At 42.2% G+C, this 20,682-nt stretch overlaps 1 protein-coding gene across 1 annotated transcript in view; it reads right to left on the reverse strand.

The window, feature by feature from the left end:
• Positions 1 to 20,682, reverse strand: part of LOC139757885 (uncharacterized) — a 686,077-nt gene that overhangs the window by 99,651 nt on the left and 565,744 nt on the right. Inside the window, 2 exon segments of the mRNA XM_071678807.1 lie at positions 1,966 to 2,031; positions 16,202 to 16,440. Coding sequence (XP_071534908.1) covers positions 1,966 to 2,031; positions 16,202 to 16,440 — 305 coding nt within the window.

The following is a 20,682-nucleotide window of genomic DNA, read 5'->3' on the forward strand; positions in this document are numbered from 1 at the left end:
TCTCAAAAAGCCAAAGTGACATCAGACAGCCCTGTCTCACACCCACATTTATACTGAAACTTTCGCTCAACTTTCCATCCACTCTTACACATACTTTTGCTCCTTTATAGAAGGCTTTCACACTATCTAACACTTGTCCCCCTACCCCGTATATCCTTAGCCCATCCCATAAAGCATCCCATTTGACTCTGTCATATGCTTCCTCCAGATCCATAAAAGTTGCATACAACTTCTTACCTTTCTTTAAATACTTTTCCTAAATCATCTTTATCACAAAAATCTGGTCCACACATCCCTACCTTTCTTAAAACCCACTTTCTCTCCACTTACTCTGCATTCAGTCACTTCCATCACTTTATCAACATTCTTATATACACTTTTCCTGGTATACTTAATGGACGTATTCTATTATTGCTATATACATCCTTAAAACCTTTTCCTATTAATAAAGAAACAATAACAGCTTTTACCCAATCCTCAGGCACAATCTTCAGTTTCCATGTTAAATTACATATCAAATGCATCCACTCTATCTCACTTTCAACTCCATTCTTCAGCATTTCAGCCATAATCCCATCCACTTCAGGTGCCTTTCTAACCTTAACCCTCATTATCACCATTCTAACTTCCTTTTTGATATAGGCCCTTGTACTTGTGTCTTCTTCCCTCCATCCCAACATGCCCAAGCATGTAACAACTGCTGCCTCACCTTCTCCCACATTTGTCATTTCTTCAAAATACTCTTTCCATCTTCATATAGGAGTTGATATACACAAATTTTATAGAAAACAAAGCTATCTACTTGCTTGGCTATGCACTTGTTCATGGTTTGTTTATAACATTCACACAGGTAGATACGGAACTCTTATTGTATCTGTCTATGAACAATGACTGGTACACAGTTATAGTGGTGACAGACAGCACAGCAGTTAGTAGAGGAGGGGCATCAGGGAAGAGGTCTCAGTGACAGGTAGTTAGTGGAGGTGGGGCATCAGGGAAGAGGTCTCAGTGACAGGTAGTTAGTGGAGGTGGGGCATCAGGGAAGATGTCTCATTGACAGGGGTGTGTCAGTAGAGTACTGCCTAGCTATTGTGTGAGTTGTTGGAGAGGGTGGGCAAGTTCAGAAAGAAGAGGGCTCTTGTTAGGAGGTCTAAGATGGGCTCAGGATGCTTCATGGTGATCTATGCTTTTTTCCACACTCTTTACAGTCGATCTCTCTGTGCAACTGTAAGGAATGAAGGCCAGGCTGAGGAGGAATAGGTAAGTTTAGATAGAAGGAAGATGGTACTGACGTTCCTAAGCTCACATATTGGAAGCCAAGTGGGCAATGAGACCATGCTAGTGCTAGTACATGTCAGTATCATGATGTTGACATTGGGCAACTGCAGCTCTAACCCTCTAATACCACAGGCATCCTACTCAAGACCACTTTCATGGTCAGTTTATCACTAGTTCACCAGTAGAGTTATCTAATATACACATTCACTATTAAATTCATCAGAAGTTGAAAATTCTGTATGAAGACAGTAAGTCCAACCAGGCATAATCCAATTATCTAGCCAGAGGGGTAAGGAGGAGGTAGTTTTGATTGACAGTTACAGCTTGCACATACCACTAACATGTTTGTTTCCATCATGGTTTGGATGTGTGTGTGTGTGTGTGTGACATTACTCTTTTGGTGATACAGGAAAGAGTTTCTCACTCGTTATTCCTTATCTCTTAACCTTGTATAAATGAGTTTACTATGTTTTTACTCCCGTGTGTGTACACAAACACATACACAAAACAAAGCAAAAAATAGCCTATGCCAGGTATCCATTTTAATGACCAGCCCCTATGGTAGGATGAATAACTATGTGGACTTTGGATCAACTGCGGCAACCATGATTTAAACCTATGCAGGTTTGAGTGTTTGAAGCTACAGCTTGAGACACCTTGGATACAAATTATCATGACATAACTCACCTTATCAGCAATGACAGGTGGGCCACCTCCCTCCTGCCGCATTTCTTGCAAGCGGGCACCATGAACCTGTTGGAGATACCCAGTTTAATTTGTGCTAATGTCAAAAATGATGAAGTTTTGCTTACACCTTATGCACTAAGATTATGCCAAAAACTATCATAAGATAACTTAAGCAGAGGGTAGTAATGCTATTTCCTGTGGGGAAGGGTGGCGCCGAATGGATGAAGGCAAGCAATTATATGTAGTACATGTGCACATTTATATATATATATATATATATATATATATATATATATATATATATATATATATATATATATATATTTTTTTTTACTTTGTCGCTGTCTCCCACGTTTGCGAGGTAGCGCAAGGAAACAGACGAAAGAAATGGCCCACCCCCCCCCATACACATGTACATACACATGTCCACACACGCAAATATACATACCTACACAGCTTTCCATGGTTTACCCCAGACGCTTCACATGCCCTGACTCAATCCACTGACAGCACGTCAACCCCTGTATACCACATCGCTCCAATTCACTCTATTCCTTGCCCTCCTTTCACCCTCCCATATGTTCAGGCCCTGATCACACAAAATCTTTTTCACTCCATCTTTCCACCTCCAATTTGGTCTCCCTCTTCTCCTCGTTCCCTCCACCTCCGACACATATATCCTCTTGGTCAATCTTTCCTCACTCATTCTCTCCATGTGCCCAAACCATTTCAAAACACCCTCTTCTGCTCTCTCAACCACGCTCTTTTTATTTCCACATCTCTCTTACCCTTACGTTACTCGATCAAACCACCTCACACCACACATTGTCCTCAAACATCTCATTTCCAGCACATCCATCCTCCTGCGCACAACTCTATCCATAGCCCACGCCTCGCAACCATACAACATTGTTGGAACCACTATTCCTTCAAACATACCCATTTTTGCTTTCCGAGATAATGTTCTCGACTTCCACACATTCTTCAAGGCTCCCAGAATTTTCGCCCCCTCCCCCACCCTATGATCCACTTCCGCTTCCATGGTTCCATCCGCTGCCAGATCCACTCCCAGATATCAAAAACACTTTACTTCCTCCAGTTTTTCTCCATTCAAACTTACCTCCCAATTTACTTGACCCTCAACCCTACTGTACCTAATAACCTTGCTCTTATTCACATTTACTCTTAACTTTCTTCTTTCACACACTTTACCAAACTCAGTCACCAGCTTCTGCAGTTTCTCAAATGAATCAGCCACCAGCGCTGTATCATCAGCGAACAACAACTGACTCACTAGATCTCTCATCCCCAATAGACTTCATACTTGCCCCTCTTTCCAAAACTCTTGCATTCACCTCCCTCACAACCCCATCCATAAACAAATTAAACAACCATGGAGACATCACACACCCCTGCCGCAAACCTACATTCACTGAGAACCAATCACTTTCCTCTCTTCCTACACGTACACATGCCTTACATCCTCAATACAAACTTTTCACTGCTTCTAACAACTTGCCTCCCACACCATATATTCTTAATACCTTCCACAGAGCATCTCTATCAACTCTATCATACGCCTTCTCCAGATCCATAAATGCTACATACAAATCCATTTGCTTTTCTAAGTATTTCTCACATACATTCTTCAAAGCAAACACCTGATCCACACATCCTCTACCACTTCTGAAACCACACTGCTCTTCCCCAATCTGATGCTCTGTACATGCCTTCACTCTCTCAATCAATACCCTCCCATATAATTTACCAGGAATACTCAGCAAACTTATACCTCTGTAATTTGAGCACTCACTCTTATCCCCTTTGCCTTTATACAATGGCACTATGCACGCATTCCGCCAATCCTCAGGCACCTCACCATGAGTCATCATACATTAAATAACCTTACCAACCAGTCAATAATACAGTCACCCCCTTTTTTAATAAATTCCACTGCAATATCATCCAAACCTGCTGCCTTGCCGGCTTTCATCTTCCGCAAAGCTTTTACTACCTCTTCTCTGTTTACTAAATCATTTTCCCTAACCCTCTCACTTTGCACACCACCTCGACCAAAACATCCTATATCTGCCTCTCTATCATCAAACACATTCAAAAACCTTCAAAATACTCACTATCCCTGGGGATAGGGGAGAAAGAATACTTCCCACGTATTCCCTGAGTGTCGTAGAAGGCGACTAAGAGGGGAGGGAGCGGGGGGCTGGAAATCCTCCCCTTGTTTTTTTTTTTCAATTTTCCAAAAGAAGGAACAGAGAAGGGGGCCAGGTGAGGATATTCCCCCAAAGGCCCAGTCCTCTGTTCTAAATGCTACCTCGCTAATGCGGGAAATGGTGTTTGCTTTGAAGAATGTATGTGAGAAATACATAGAAAAGCAAATGGATTTGTAAGTGGCATTTATGGATCTGGAGAAGGCATATGATAGAGTTGATAGAGATGCTCTGTGGAAGGTATTAAGAATATATGGTGTGGGAGGCAAGTTGTTAGAAGCAGTGAAAAGTTTTTATCGAGGATGTAAGGCATGTGTACGTGTAGGAAGAGAGGAAAGTGATTGGTTCTCAGTGAATGTAGGTTTGCGGCAGGAGTGTGTGATGTCTCCATGGTTGTTTAATTTGTTTATGGATGGGGTTGTTAGGGAGGTGAATGCAAGAGTTTTGGAAAGAGGGGCAAGTATGAAGTCTGTTGGGGATGAGAGAGCTTGGGAAGTGAGTCAGTTGTTGTTCGCTGATGATACAGCTCTGGTGGCTGATTCATGTGAGAAACTGCAGAAGCTGGTGACTGAGTTTGGTAAAGTGTGTGAAAGAAGAAAGTTAAGAGTAAATGTGAATATGAGCAAGGTTATTAGGTACAGTAGGGTTGAGGGTCAATTCAATTGGGAGGTGAGTTTGAATGGAGAAAAACTGGAGGAAGTGAAGTGTTTTAGATATCTGGGAGTGGATCTGGCAGCGGATGGAACCATGGAAGCGGAAGTGGATCATAGGGTAGGGGAGGGGGCGAAAATTCTGGGAGCCTTGAAGAATGTGTGGAAGTCGAGAACATTATCTCGGAAAGCAAAAATGGGTATGTTTGAAGGAATAGTGGTTCCAACAATGTTGTATGGTTGCGAGGCGTGGACTATGGATAGAGTTGTGCGCAGGAGGATGGATGTGCTGGAAATGAGATGTTTGAGGACAATGTGTGGTGTGAGGTGGTTTGATCGAGTAAGTAACGTAAGGGTAAGAGAGATGTGTGGAAATAAAAAGAGCGTGGTTGAGAGAGCAGAAGAGGGTGTTTTGAAATGGTTTGGGCACATGGAGAGAATGAGTGAGGAAAGATTGACCAAGAGGATATATGTGTCGGAGGTGGAGGGAACAAGGAGAAGAGGGAGACCAAATTGGAGGTGGAAAGATGGAGTGAAAAAGATTTTGTGTGATTGGGGCCTGAACATGCAGGAGGGTGAAAGGAGGGCAAAGAATAGAGTGAATTGGAGCGAAGTGGTGTACCGGGGTTGACGTGCTGTCAGTGGATTGAATCAAGGCATGTGTATGGGGGTGGGTTGGGCCATTTCTTTCGTCTGTTTCCTTGCGCTACCTCGCAAACGCGGGAGACAGCGACAAAGCAAAAAAAAAAAAAAAATACATATATATATTATATGGGAGGGTATTGATTGAGAGGGTGAAGGCATGTACAGAGCATCAGATTGGGGAAGAGCAGTGTGGTTTCAGAAGTGGTAGAGGATGTGTGGATCAGGTGTTTGCTTTGAAGAATGTATGTGAGAAATACTTAGAAAAGCAAATGGATTTGTATGTAGCATTTATGGATCTGGAGAAGGCATATGATAGAGTTGATAGAGATGCTCTGTGGAAGGTATTAAGAATATATGGTGTGGGAGGAAAGTTGTTAGAAGCAGTGAAAAGTTTGTATCGAGGATGTAAGGCATGTGTACGTGTAGGAAGAGAGGAAAGTGATTGGTTCTCAGTGAATGTAGGTTTGCGGCAGGGGTGTGTGATGTCTCCATGGTTGTTTAATTTGTTTATGGATGGGGTTGTTAGGGAGGTGAATGCAAGAGTTTTGGAAAGAGGGGCAAGTATGAAGTCTGTTGGGGATGAGAGAGCTTGGGAAGTGAGTCAGTTGTTGTTCGCTGATGATACAGCGCTGGTGGCTGATTCATGTGAGAAACTGCAGAAGCTGGTGACTGAGTTTGGTAAAGTGTGTGAAAGAAGGAAGCTAAGAGTAAATATGAATAAGAGCAAGGTAATTAGGTACAGTAGGGGTGAGGGTCAAGTCAACTGGGAGGTAAGTTTGAATGGAGAAAAACTGGAGGAAGTAAAGTGTTTTAGATATATGGGAGTGGATCTGGCAGCGGATGGAACCATGGAATCGGAAGTGGATCATAGGGTGGGGGAGGGGGCGAAAATCCTGGGAGCCTTGAAGAATGTGTGGAAGTCGAGAACATTATCTCGGAAAGCAAAAATGGGTATGTTTGAAGGAATAGTGGTTCCAACAATGTTGTATGGTTGCGAGGCGTGGGCTATGGATAGAGTTATGCGCAGGAGGATGGATGTGCTGGAAATGAGATGTTTGAGGACAATGTGTGGTGTGAGGTGGTTTGATCGAGTAAGTAACGTAAGGGTAAGAGAGATGTGTGGAAATAAAAAGAGCATGGTTGAGAGAGCAGAAGAGGGTGTTTTGAAATGGTTTGGGCACATGGAGAGAATGAGTGAGGAAAGATTGACCAAGAGGATATATGCGTCGGAGGTGGAGGGAACGAGGAGAAGTGGGAGACCAAATTGGAGGTGGATAGATGGAGTGAAAAAGATTTTGTGTGATCGGGGCCTGAACATGCAGGAGGGTGAAAGGAGGGCAAGGAATAGAGTGAATTGGATCGATGTGGTATACCGGGGTTGAAGTGCTGTCAGTGGATTGAATCAGGGCATGTGAATCGTCTGGGGTAAACCATGGAAAGCTGTGTAGGTATGTATATTTGCGTGTGTGGACGTATGTATATACATGTGTATGGGGGTGGGTTCGGCCATTTCTTTCGTCTGTTTCCTTGCGTTACCTCGCAAATGCAGGAGATAGCGACAAAGCAAAAATATATATATAATATATATATATATATATATATATATATATATATATATATATATATATATATATATATATATATATATATATATCCTCCCCTCTCGTTTTTTTTTTTTCCCAAAAGAAGGAACAGAGAAGGGGGCCAGGTGAGGATATTCACTCTAAGCCCCAGTCCTCTGTTCTTAACGCTATCTTGATAATGCGGGAAATGGCGAATAGTATGAAAGAAGATATATATATATATATATATATATATATATATATATATATATATATATATATATATATATATATATATATATATATATGTTTGTGTGTGTGTGTGGGTGGGTTGGGCCATTCTTTGGTCTGCTTTTTTTAAGCTATCTCGCCAACGCGGGAGACCGACTATATATTTTTTTTCTTTTCATACTGGGGTAAACCATGGAAAGTTGTGTGGGGCCTGGATGTGGAAAGGGAGCTGTGGTTTCGGTGCATTATTACATGACAGCTAGAGACTGAGTGTGAACGAATGGGGCCTTTGTTGTCTTTTCCTAGCGCTACCTCGCACACATGAGGGGGGAGGGTGTTGTTATTCCATGTGTGACGGGGTGGCGATGGGAATGAATAAAGGCAGACAGTATGAATTATGTACATGGGTATATATGTATATGTCTGTGTGTATATATATGTGTACATTGAGATGTATAGGTATGTATATGTGCTGTGTGTGGACGTGTAAGTATATACATGTGTATGTGGGCGGGTTGGGCCGTTCTTTCGTCTGTTTCCTTGCGCTACCTCGCTGACGCGGGAGACAGCGACAAAAGAAAATAAATAAATAAATAAATATACTTCGCCATTTCTCGCGTAAGCGAAGTAGCGTTAAGAACAGAGGACTGAGACTTTGAGGGAATATCCTCACTTGGCCCCCTTTTCTGTTCCTTCTTTTGGAAAATTAAAAGTGAGAGGGGAGGATTTCCAGGCCCCCGCTCCCTTCCCTTTTAGTCGCCTTCTACGACACGCAGGGAATACGTGGGAAGTATTCTTTCTCCCCAATCCCCAGGTATACATATACATATATATATATATATATATATATATATATATATATATATATATATATATATATATATATATAAAGTGCCACGTGGAAATTGATAAGTTTTATGTTGGGCAGACTGGTAACAATCTTTCTGTTAGACTTAAGCAACATATATATAGTATAAGAACAGGACAAGAATCAAATGCCTTGTTAATCACGTCAAAAACTATAATCACTGTACTGGTTGGGGGGATTCCATCTCAGTTATTAACTCTTAACTCCAGTACCATGAGAAATATCACTGAATCTTCTATTATCAAATACACAAAGAATTATAATCTCAATATCAGTGACGTTCTATACAAATTGGATAACTTTATTGTTGATAAAATTTGTAAGCAAATCACCGTCTTCTCCACAAATAAGTTTATGATACGCTCGTTGTCTGTCCAGGACTCTCACTTGTTTACCAAATGGCGTCCTAGCTACGTATCTTCGTTGTATATCAAAAGCCTTATATTTCTTTCTTGTAACTCCCCGATGATGTGATTATTACACGAAAGTGTACTTGGGAACTCTATCGTGTTTAATTTTCACCGTGGGCTCATAGGAATATACTTGATCACGCGCAAAAACCGTGATCTTTTCCAATATATATATATATATATATATATATATATATATATATATATATATATATATATATATATATATATATATATATACATATATATATATATATATATATATATATATATATATATTTTTTTTTTTTTTGTCGCTGTCTCCCGCGTTTGCGAAGTAGCGCAAGGAAACAGACGAAAGAAATGGCCCAACCCACACCCATACACATGTATATACATACACGTCCACACACGCAAATATACATACCTATACATCTCAATGTACACATATATATACACACACAGACACATACATATATACCCATGCACACAATTCACACTGTCTGCCTTTATTCATTCCCATCGCCACCTCGCCACACATGGAATACCATCACCCCTCCCCCCTCATGTGTGCGAGGTAGCGCTAGGAAAAGACAACAAAGGCCACATTCGTTCACACTCAGTCTCTAGCTGTCATGCAATAATGCCCGAAACCACAGCTCCCTTTCCACATCCAGGCCCCACACAACTTTCCATGGTTTACCCCAGACGCTTCACATGCCCTGATTCAATCCACTGACAGCACGTCAACCCCGGTATACCACATCGATCCAATTCACTCTATTCCTTGCCCGCCTTTCACCCTCCTGCATGTTCAGGCCCCGATCACTCAAAATCTTTTTCACTCCATCTTTCCACCTCCAATTTGGTCTCCCACTTCTCCTCGTTCCCTCCACCTCCGACACACACACACACACACACATATATATATATATATATATATATATATATATATATATATATATATATATATATATATATATATATATACAAACCTCCAACAGCCAGGATCGAACCCGGGACCCCTGTGTAACAGACGGGAACGCTTCCGCTAGGCTATGTGGTATGAAGTGGTTTAATCAAGTAATGAAAAATTATGGGGAGAATAAAAAGATGTTTTGGAAGGATGTAAATAAAGTGCGTAAGACATGGGAACAAATGGGAACTTCAGTGAAGGGGGCTAATGGGGAGGTCATAATAAGTAGTGGTGATGTGCGGAGATGGAGTGAGTATTTTGAAGGTTTGTTGAATGTGTTTGATGATAGAGTGGCAGATATAGGGTGTTTTGGTCGAGGTGGTGTGCAAAGTGAGAGGGTTAGGGAGAATGATTTGGTATACAGAGAAGAGTAGTAAAATCTTTGTGGAAGATGAAAGCCGGCAAGGCAGCGGGTTTGGATGTTATTGCAGTGGAATTTATTAAAAAAGGGGGTGACTGTATTGTTGACTGGTTGGTAAGGTTATTCAATGTATGTATGACTCATGGTCGGGTGCCTGAGTATTGGCGGAATGCTTGCATAGTGCCATTGTACAAAGGCAAAGGGGATAAGAGTGAGTGCTCAAATTACAGAGGCATAAGTTTGTTGAGTATTCCTGGGAAATTAAATGGAAGGGTATTGATTGAGAGGGTGAAGGTATATACAGAGCATCAGATTGGGGAAGAGCAATGTGGTTTCAGAAGTGGTAGAGGATGTGTGGATCAGGTGTTTGCTTTGAAGAATGTATGTGAGAAATACTTAGAAAAGCAAATGGATTTGTATGTAGCATTTATGGATCTGGAGAAGGCATATGATAGAGTTGATAGAGATGCTCTTTGGAAGGTATTAAGAATATATGGTGTGGGAGGTAAGCTGTTAAAAGCAGTGAAAAGTTTTTATCGACGATGTCAGGCATGCGTACGTGTAGGAAGAGAGGAAAGTGATTGGTTCTAAGTGAATGTTGGTTTGCGGCAGGGGTGTGTGATGACTCCATGGTTGTTTAATTTGTTTATGGATGGGACTGTTAGGGAGGTGAATGCAAGAGTTTTGGAAAGAGGGGCAAGTATGCAGTCTGTTGTGGATGAGAGAGCTTGGGAAGTGAGTCAGTTGTTGTTCGCTGATGATACGGCGCTGGTGGCTGATTCGGATGAGAAACTGCAGAAGCTGGTGACTGAGTTTGGTAAAGTGTGTGAAAGAAGAAAGCTGAGAGTAAATGTGAATAAGAGCAAGGTTATTAGGTACAGTAGGGTTGAGGGACAAGTCAGTTGGGAGGTAAGTGTGAATGGAGAAAGACTGGAGGAAGTTAAGTGATTTAGATACCTGGAAGTGGATTTGGCAGCGGATGGAACCATGGAAGTGGAAGTGAACCATAGGGTTGGGGAGGGGGCGAAAGTTCTGGGAGCGTTGAAAAATGTGTAGAAGTCGAGAATGTTATCTTGGAAAGCAAAAATGGGTATGTTTGAAGGAATAGTGGTTCCAACAATGTTATATGGTTGCGAAGCGTGGGCTATAGATAGAGTTGTGCGAAGGAGGGTGGATGTGCTGGAAATGAGATGTTTGAGGACGAGATGTGGTGAGAGGTGGTTTGATCGAGTAAGTATTAATAGGGTAAGAGAGATGTGTGGTAATAAAAAGAGTGTGGTTGTGAGAGCAGAAGAGGGTGTTTTGAAATGGTTTGGTCACATGGAGAGAATGAGTGAGGAAAGATTGACCAAGAGGATATATGTGTCAGAGGTGGAGGGAACGAGGAGAAGTGAGATACCAAATTGGAGGTGGAAAGATGGAATGAAAAAGATTTTGAGTGATCGGGGCCTGAACATGCAGGACAGTGAAAGACGTGCTAGGAACAGAGTGAATTGGAACGATGTGGTATATCGGGGTCGACGTGCTGTCAATGGATTGAACCAGGGCATTTGAAGCGTCTGGGGTAAACCATGGAAAGTTTTGTGGGGCCTGGACGTGGAAAGGGAGCTGTGGTTTCTGTGCATTATACATGACAGCTAGAAACTGAGTGTGAACGAATGTGGCCTTTGTTGTATTTTCCTAGTGCTACCTCGCGCACATGCGGGGGGAGGGGGGTTTTCATTTCATGTGTGGCAGGGTGGCGACGGGAATGAATCAGGGAAGACAGTATGAATTATGTACATGTGTATATATGTATATGTCTGTGTGTGTATATATATGTGTGCGTTGAGAGGTATAGGTATGTATATGTGCGTGTGTGGACGTGCATGTATATACATGTGTATGTGGGTGGGTTGGGCCATTCTTTCGTCTGTTTCCTAGCGCTACCTCGCTGATGCGGGAGGTAGCGACAAAATATAATAGAAATATATATATATATATATATATATATATATATATATATATATATATATATATATATATATATACTATATATATATATATATATATATATATATATATATATATATATATATATAGTAGTGGTGATGTGAGAAGGAGATGGAGTGAGTATTTTGAAGGTTTGTTGAATGTGTTTGATGATAGAGTGGCAGATATAGGGTGTTTTGGTCGAGGTGGTGTGCAAAGTGAGAGGGTTAGGGAAAATGATTTGGTAAACAGAAAAGAGGTAGTGAAAGCTTTGCGGAAGATGAAAGCCGGCAAGGCAGCAGGTTTGGATGGTATTGCAGTGGAATTTATTAAAAAAGGGGGTGACTGTATTGTTGACTGGTTGGTAAGGTTATTTAATGAATGTATGACTCATGGTGAGGTGCCTGAGGATTGGCGGAATGCGTGCATAGTGCCATTGTACAAAGGCAAAGGGGATAAGAGTGAGTGCTCAAATTACAGAGGTATAAGTTTGTTGAGTATTCCTGGTAAATTATATGGGAGGGTATTGATTGAGAGGGTGAAGGCATGTACAGAGCATCAGATTGGGGAAGAGCAGTGTGGTTTCAGAAGTGGTAGAGGATGTGTGGATCAGGTGTTTGCTTTGAAGAATGTATGTGAGAAATACTTAGAAAAGCAAATGGATTTGTATGTAGCATTTATGGATCTGGAGAAGGCATATGATAGAGTTGATAGAGATGCTCTGTGGAAGGTATTAAGAATATATGGTGTGGGAGGAAAGTTGTTAGAAGCAGTGAAAAGTTTTTATCGAGGATGTAAGGCATGTGTGCGTGTAGGAAGAGAGGAAAGTGATTGGTTCTCAGTGAATGTAGGTTTGCGGCAGGGGTGTGTGATGTCTCCATGGTTGTTTAATTTGTTTATGGATGGGTTTGTTAGGGAGGTAAATGCAAGAGTTTTGGAAAGAGGGGCAAGTATGAAGTCTGTTGGGGATGAGAGAGCTTGGGAAGTGGGTCAGTTGTTGTTCGCTGATGATACAGCGCTGGTGGCTGATTCATGTGAGAAACTGCAGAAGCTGGTGACTGAGTTTGGAAAAGTGTGTGGAAGAAGAAAGTTAAGAGTAAATGTGAATAAGAGCAAGGTTATTAGGTACAGTAGGGTTGAGGGTCAAGTCAATTGGGAGGTGAGTGTGAATGGAGAAAAACTGGAGGAAGTGAAGTGTTTTAGATACCTGGGAGTGGATCTGGCAGCGGATGGAACCATGGAAGCGGAAGTGGATCATAGGGTGGGGAGGGGGCGAAAATCTGGGAGCGTTGAAGAATGTGTGGAAGTCGAGAACATTATCTCGGAAAGCAAAAATGGGTATGTTTGAAGGAATAGTGGTTCCAACAATGTTGTATGGTTGCGAGGCGTGGGCTATGGATAGAGTTGTGCGCAGGAGGGTGGATGTGCTGGAAATGAGATGTTTGAGGACAAGATGTGGTGTGAGGTGGTTTGATCGAGTAAGTATTAATAGGGTAAGATAGATGTGTGGTAATAAAAAGAGCGTGGTTGTGAGAGCAGAAGAGGGTGTTTTGAAATGGTTTGGTCACATGGAGAGAATGAGTGAGGAAAGATTGACCAAGAGGATATATGTGTCAGAGGTGGAGGGAACGAGGAGAAGTGAGATACCAAATTGGAGGTGGAAAGATGGAATGAAAAAGATTTTGAGTGATCGGGGCCTGAACATGCAGGACAGTGAAAGACGTGCTAGGAATAGAGTGAATTGGAACGATGTGGTATATCGGGGTCGACGTGCTGTCAATGGATTGAACCAGGGCATTTGAAGCGTCTGGGGTAAACCATGGAAAGTTTTGTGGGGCCTGGACGTGGAAAGGGAGCTGTGGTTTCTGTGCATTATACATGACAGCTAGAGACTGAGTGTGAACGAATGTGGCCTTTGTTGTATTTTCCTAGTGCTACCTCGCGCACATGCGGGGGGAGGGGGGTTTTCATTTCATGTGTGGCAGGGTGGCGACGGGAATGAATCAGGGAAGACAGTATGAATTATGTACATGTGTATATATGTATATGTCTGTGTGTGTATATATATATGTGTGCGTTGAGAGGTATAGGTATGTATATGTGCGTGTGTGGACGTGCATGTATATACATGTGTATGTGGGTGGGTTGGGCCATTCTTTCGTCTGTTTCCTAGCGCTACCTCGCTGATGCGGGAGGTAGCGACAAAATATAATAGAAATATATATATATATATATATATATATATATATATATATATATATATATATATATATATACTATATATATATATATATATATAGTAGTGGTGATGTGAGGAGATGGAGTGAGTATTTTGAAGGTTTGTTGAATGTGTTTGATGATAGAGTGGCAGATATAGGGTGTTTTGGTCGAGGTGGTGTGCAAAGTGAGAGGGTTAGGGAAAATGATTTGGTAAACAGAAAAGAGGTAGTGAAAGCTTTGCGGAAGATGAAAGCCGGCAAGGCAGCAGGTTTGGATGGTATTGCAGTGGAATTTATTAAAAAAGGGGGTGACTGTATTGTTGACTGGTTGGTAAGGTTATTTAATGTATGTATGACTCATGGTGAGGTGCCTGAGGATTGGCGGAATGCGTGCATAGTGCCATTGTACAAAGGCAAAGGGGATAAGAGTGAGTGCTCAAATTACAGAGGTATAAGTTTGTTGAGTATTCCTGGTAAATTATATGGGAGGGTATTGATTGAGAGGGTGAAGGCATGTACAGAGCATCAGATTGGGGAAGAGCAGTGTGGTTTCAGAAGTGGTAGAGGATGTGTGGATCAGGTGTTTGCTTTGAAGAATGTATGTGAGAAATACTTAGAAAAGCAAATGGATTTGTATGTAGCATTTATGGATCTGGAGAAGGCATATGATAGAGTTGATAGAGATGCTCTGTGGAAGGTATTAAGAATATATGGTGTGGGAGGAAAGTTGTTAGAAGCAGTGAAAAGTTTTTATCGAGGATGTAAGGCATGTGTGCGTGTAGGAAGAGAGGAAAGTGATTGGTTCTCAGTGAATGTAGGTTTGCGGCAGGGGTGTGTGATGTCTCCATGGTTGTTTAATTTGTTTATGGATGGGTTTGTTAGGGAGGTAAATGCAAGAGTTTTGGAAAGAGGGGCAAGTATGAAGTCTGTTGGGGATGAGAGAGCTTGGGAAGTGGGTCAGTTGTTGTTCGCTGATGATACAGCGCTGGTGGCTGATTCATGTGAGAAACTAGCTGGTGACTGAGTTTGGAAAAGTGTGTGGAAGAAGAAAGTTAAGAGTAAATGTGAATAAGAGCAAGGTTATTAGGTACAGTAGGGTTGAGGGTCAAGTCAATTGGGAGGTGAGTTTGAATGGAGAAAAACTGGAGGAAGTGAAGTGTTTTAGATATCTGGGAGTGGATCTGGCAGCGGATGGAACCATGGAAGCGGAAGTGGATCATAGGGTGGGGGAGGGGGCGAAAATCCTGGGGGCCTTGAAGAATGTGTGGAAGTCGAGAACATTATCTCGGAAAGCAAAAATGGGTATGTTTGAAGGAATAGTAGTTCCAACAATGTTGTATGGTTGCGAGGCGTGGGCTATGGATAGAGTTGTGCGCAGGAGGATGGATGTGCTGGAAATGAGATGTTTGAGGACAATGTGTGGTGTGAGGTGGTTTGATCGAGTGAGTAACGTAAGGGTAAGAGAGATGTGTGGAAATAAAAAGAGCGTGGTTGAGAGAGCAGAAGAGGGTGTTTTGAAGTGGTTTGGGCACATGGAGAGGATGAGTGAGGAAAGATTGACCAAGAGGATATATGTGTCGGAGGTGGAGGGAACAAGGAGAAGAGGGAGACCAAATTGGAGGTGGAAAGATGGAGTGAAAAAGATTTTGTGTGATCGGGGCCTGAACATGCAGGAGGGTGAAAGGAGGGCAAGGAATAGAGTGAATTGGAGCGATGTGGTATACCGGGGTTGACGTGCTGTCAGTGGATTGAAGCAAGGCATGTGAAGCGTCTGGGGTAAACCATGGAAAGCTGTGTAGGTATGTATATTTGCGTGTGTGGACGTATGTATATACATGTGTATGGGGGGGGGGTTGGGCAATTTCTTTCGTCTGTTTCCTTGCGCTACCTCGCAAACGCGGGAGACAGCGACAAAGTATAATAAATAATAAAAAAAAATATATATATATATATATATATATATATATATATATATATACGTATGTGTATATATATGTGTATACATTGATATGTATAAGTATGTATATGTACGTGTATGGGCGTTTATCTGTATATATGTGGATGGGTCATTCTTCGTCTGTTTCCTGGCGCTACCTCGCTGATTCGGAAAACAGCGATCAAGCATAACATCATTACCTCTACAGTTGGCTGTCCTGTGGCCTTCTTCACGTGAGAGGTAGAGGTGGAGGCCATACTGTGCATTTTCTGGTCTGGGGTGCCATCTGAGGAGACAACCTTGGTGACATGGCTGGTCTCCACGACACTGCTCTTCTGGAATACTGTGGTGGATGAGGTGCTGCTGGAGACATGGCTCTCCTCCCTCGTATGCTGCTGCACTACCGGCATGACTGGCTTCGCCTCTATTATTGGAAGTTCTGCAGGATAAGAGAAAATACTTGTTTATATCGATTTTAATATGATTTCATATATTACTAATGACACAGATGCCGGTATATATATATATATATATATATATATATATATATATATATATATATATATATATATATATATATATGTGTGTGTGTGTGTGTGTGTGTGGAAGTCGAGATCATTATCTCGGAAAGCAAAAATGGGTATGTTTGAAGGAATAGTGGTTCTAACAATGTTGTATGGTTGCGAGGCGTGGGCTATGGATAGAGTTGTGCGCAGGAGGATGGATGTGCTGGAAATGAGATGTTTGAGGACAATGTGTGGTGTGAGGTGGTTTGATCGAGTAAGTAATGTAAGGGTAAGAGAGATGTGTGGAAATAAAAAGAGCGTGGTTGAGAGAGCAGAAGAGGGTGTTTTGAAATGGTTTGGGCACATGGAGAGAATGAGTGAGGAAAGATTGACCAAGAGGATATATGTGTCAGAGGTGGAGGGAACGAGGAGAAGTGGGAGACCAAACTGGAGGTGGAAAGATGGAGTGAAAAAGATTTTGTGTGATCGGGGCCTGAACATGCAGGAGGGTGAAAGGAGGGCAAGGAATAGAGTGAATTGGATCGATGTGGTATACCGGGGTTGACGTGCTGTCAGTGGATTGAATCAGGGCATGTGAAGCGTCTGGGGTAAACCATGGAAAGTTGTGTGGGGCCTGGATGTGGAAAGGGAGCTGTGGTTTCGGGCATTATTGCATGACAGCTAGAGACTGAGTGTGAACGAATGGGGCCTTTGTTGTCTTTTCCTAGTGCTACCTCGCACACATGAGGGGGAGGGGGATGGTATTCCATGTGTGGCGAGGTGGCGATGGGAATGAATAAAGGCAGACAGTGTGAATTGTGTGCATGGGTATATATGTATGTGTCTGTGTGTGTATATATATGTGTACATTGAGATGTATAGGTATGTATATTTGCGTGTGTGGACGTGTATGTATATACATTGTGTATGGGGGTGGGATGGGCCATTTCTTTCGTCTGTTTCCTTGCGCTACCTCGCAAACGCGGGAGACAGCGACAAAGCAAAATAATATAATAATATATATATATATATATATATATATATATATATATATATATATATATATATATATATATATATATATATAGGGTGTTTTGGTCGGGGTGGTATGCGAAGTGAGAGGGTCAGGGAGAATGGTTTGGTAAACAGAGAAGAGGTAGTGAAAGCTTTGCGAAAGATGAAAACCGGCAAGGTGGTGGGTTTGGATGGTACTGCAGAGATATTTATTAAAAAAAGGGGGGTGACTGTGTTGATGATTGGTTGGTATGGATATTCGACGTATGTATGGATCGTGATGAAATGCCTGAGGACTGGCGGAATGCATGCATAGCGCCATTTTACAAAGGTAAAGGGGATAAAGGTGAGTGTTCAAATTACAGAGGCATAAGTTTGTTGAGTATTCCTGGGAAATTATATTTGAAGGTATTGACTGAGAGGGTAAAGGCATGTATAGAGCATCAGATTGAAGAAGAGCAGTGTGGTGTCAGAAGTGGTAAAGGATGTGTGGATCTGATGTTTGCTTTAAAGAATGTATGTGAGAAATACTTAAAAAACAGATGGATTTGTATGTAGCATTAATGGGTCTGGAAAAGGCATATGATAGGATTGATAGAGATACTTTGCGGAAGGTTTTAAGAGTATATGGTGTGGGAGGTAAGTTGCCAGAAGCAGAGAAAAGTTTTTACCAAGGACGTAAGGCATGTGTATAAGTAGGAAGAGAGGAAAGTGATTGGTTTCCAGTGAATGCCGGTTTGCAGCAGGGGTGCGTGATGTCTCCATGATTGTTTAATTTGTTTATGGATGGGGTGGTTAGGGAGGTGAATGCAAGAGTTTTGGGGGGAGAGAGAGAGAGAGAGAGAGAGAGAGAGAGAGAGAGAGAGGGGGGGGGGGGCAAGTATACAGTCTGTTGTGGATGAGAGGGCTCGGGTAGTCAGTCAGTTGTTGTTCGCTGATGATACAGCGCTGGTGACTGATTCGGGGGAGAAACTGCAGAAGTTGGTGACTGAGTTTGGTAAAGTGTGTGAAAGAAGAAAGTTGAGAGGAAATGTGAAAAAGAGCAAGGCTATTAGGTTCAGTAGGGTTGAGGGACAAGTCAATTGAGAGGCAAGTTTAAATGGAGAAAAACTGGAGGAAGTGAAGTGTTTTAGATATCTGGGAGTGGGCTTAGCAGCGGATGGAACCATGGAAGCGGAAGTGAGTCATAGGGTGGGGGAGGGGCGAAGGTTCTAGGAGCAGTGAAGAATGTGTGGAAGGCGAGAATGTTATCTCGGAGAGCAGAAATGGGTATGTTTGAAGGAATAGTGGTCCCAACAATGTTATATGGTTGTGAGGCATGGACTATAGATAGAGTTGTGCGGAAGAGGGTGGATGTGTTGGAAAGGGAATGTTTGAGGCGAGTGTATGGTGTGAGTTGGTTTGTTCGAGTAAGTAAGGAAAAGGTAAGAGAGATGTGTGGTAATAAAAAGAGTGTGGTTGAGAGAGCAGAAGAGGGTGTGTTGAAATGGACACAAGAAGAGAATGAGTGAGGAAAGACTAAGAGGATATATGTGTCAGAGGTGGAGGGAACGAGGAGAAGAGGGAGACCAAACTGGAGGTGGAAGAATGGAGTAAAAAAGATTTTGAGCGGTCGGGGCCAAGACATACAGGAGGGTGAAAGGCGTGCAAGGAATAGAGTGAATTGGAACGATGTGATATACCGTGGTCAACGTGCTGTCAATGGATTGAACCAGGGCATGTGAAGCGTCTGGGGTAAACCAAGGAAAGGTCTGTGGGGCCTTGATGCGGAAAGGGAGTTGTGGTTTCGGTGCATTAAACATGACAGCTAGAGACTCAGCGCAAACGAATGTGGCCTTTTTTTCTTTCCTCGCTGGAGGGGGGAGACGTGTTATTTCATGTGTGGCAGGGTGGCAACGGGAATGGATGAAGGCAATAATTACATTTTCACCCTGCCAGATAAGGATCTCCCTTTCTACATATCAGTGTTCCAAGAAACTGTCTCTTCACCCATCCAACGACTCACTTCTGCTTCCATGGTTTCAATTGTTGCCATGTCCACTCCTTGGTATCTGAAACACTACACTTCTTTATTTTCTACATTCAAAGTTACATCCCAACTGATCTGTCTCTACCATGTTAAACCCAATAATCATGCTTTGCTTCACATTTACTGTCAACTTCCTCCTTTCTCACACTCACGCAAACTCATTCACTAACTTCTGCAGTTTCTAACTCGAATCTGTCACCAGTGCCCTGTCATCAGCAAAAAAACAACTGACTCATATCCAAGATCTCCCCCACCCTCTATCAGCTGCATACACGCCACTCTCTCCAAGACCCTAACAATTTCCTCCCCTCACTAACCCATCCATAAACAAGCTAAACAGCCATGGTAACATACGCCCCCACCGCAGACCAAATTCTCTCTTCCTACTCGTACACATGCCTTGTACTCTTGACAGAAACCTCTCTATTAGCCTTATCATACGATTTGTCCAGATCCGTAAGTGCCACATATAAACCATTCTGTTTACCTCAGAATTTCTTACACACATTCGTCAAAGCAAACACCAGATCCACACACACACACACACACACACACACACATATACATATATATAAATCGATGGATCGACAAATGCTTATACACCAAAGCTTCGAACCCTGGGTAGGGCGTCTGGCTGCCTCGGCCACACGGAGGTTAAAAGACACACACTAGACTTTTAGCGTTTTTACGTGTCCCGATGGTGCGACGAATAGGTCGATGGACAGACAAATGTATATACACCACGGGATATTGCCCAATTCTCCTAAGTTAATGTAAGACAGGTACTAAAAACAGTACTTTTAATGTTGCCTCCTAGTACAACAACACTATCAGTAAGACTTTAATCAAAACTACAATTAAAAAGACCCTCTGAAATCTATATTACTCAAATGAACAATTTAGTTGTAAACCACAAAATGCAAGCACAAATAGTTTAGAAAACCAAAATTTGAATAACAATGTCATTAACAAAAATTTTGGGTGGAATTAAAATCAAACAAAATTACACCAGCTCTAACCGCGGATTTTGAAGAAACCGAAGTGTCTGATTTGTGAGCCCAGCAGTATATACGACAAACGTGCTAAGTGTAACAGCGTGGATTTTAGTGTTCCCATAAGAATCCACTTTCCA

Source organism: Panulirus ornatus, chromosome 28 (assembly GCF_036320965.1).
Source record: "Panulirus ornatus isolate Po-2019 chromosome 28, ASM3632096v1, whole genome shotgun sequence".
Classification (NCBI taxonomy): domain Eukaryota; kingdom Metazoa; phylum Arthropoda; class Malacostraca; order Decapoda; family Palinuridae; genus Panulirus; species Panulirus ornatus.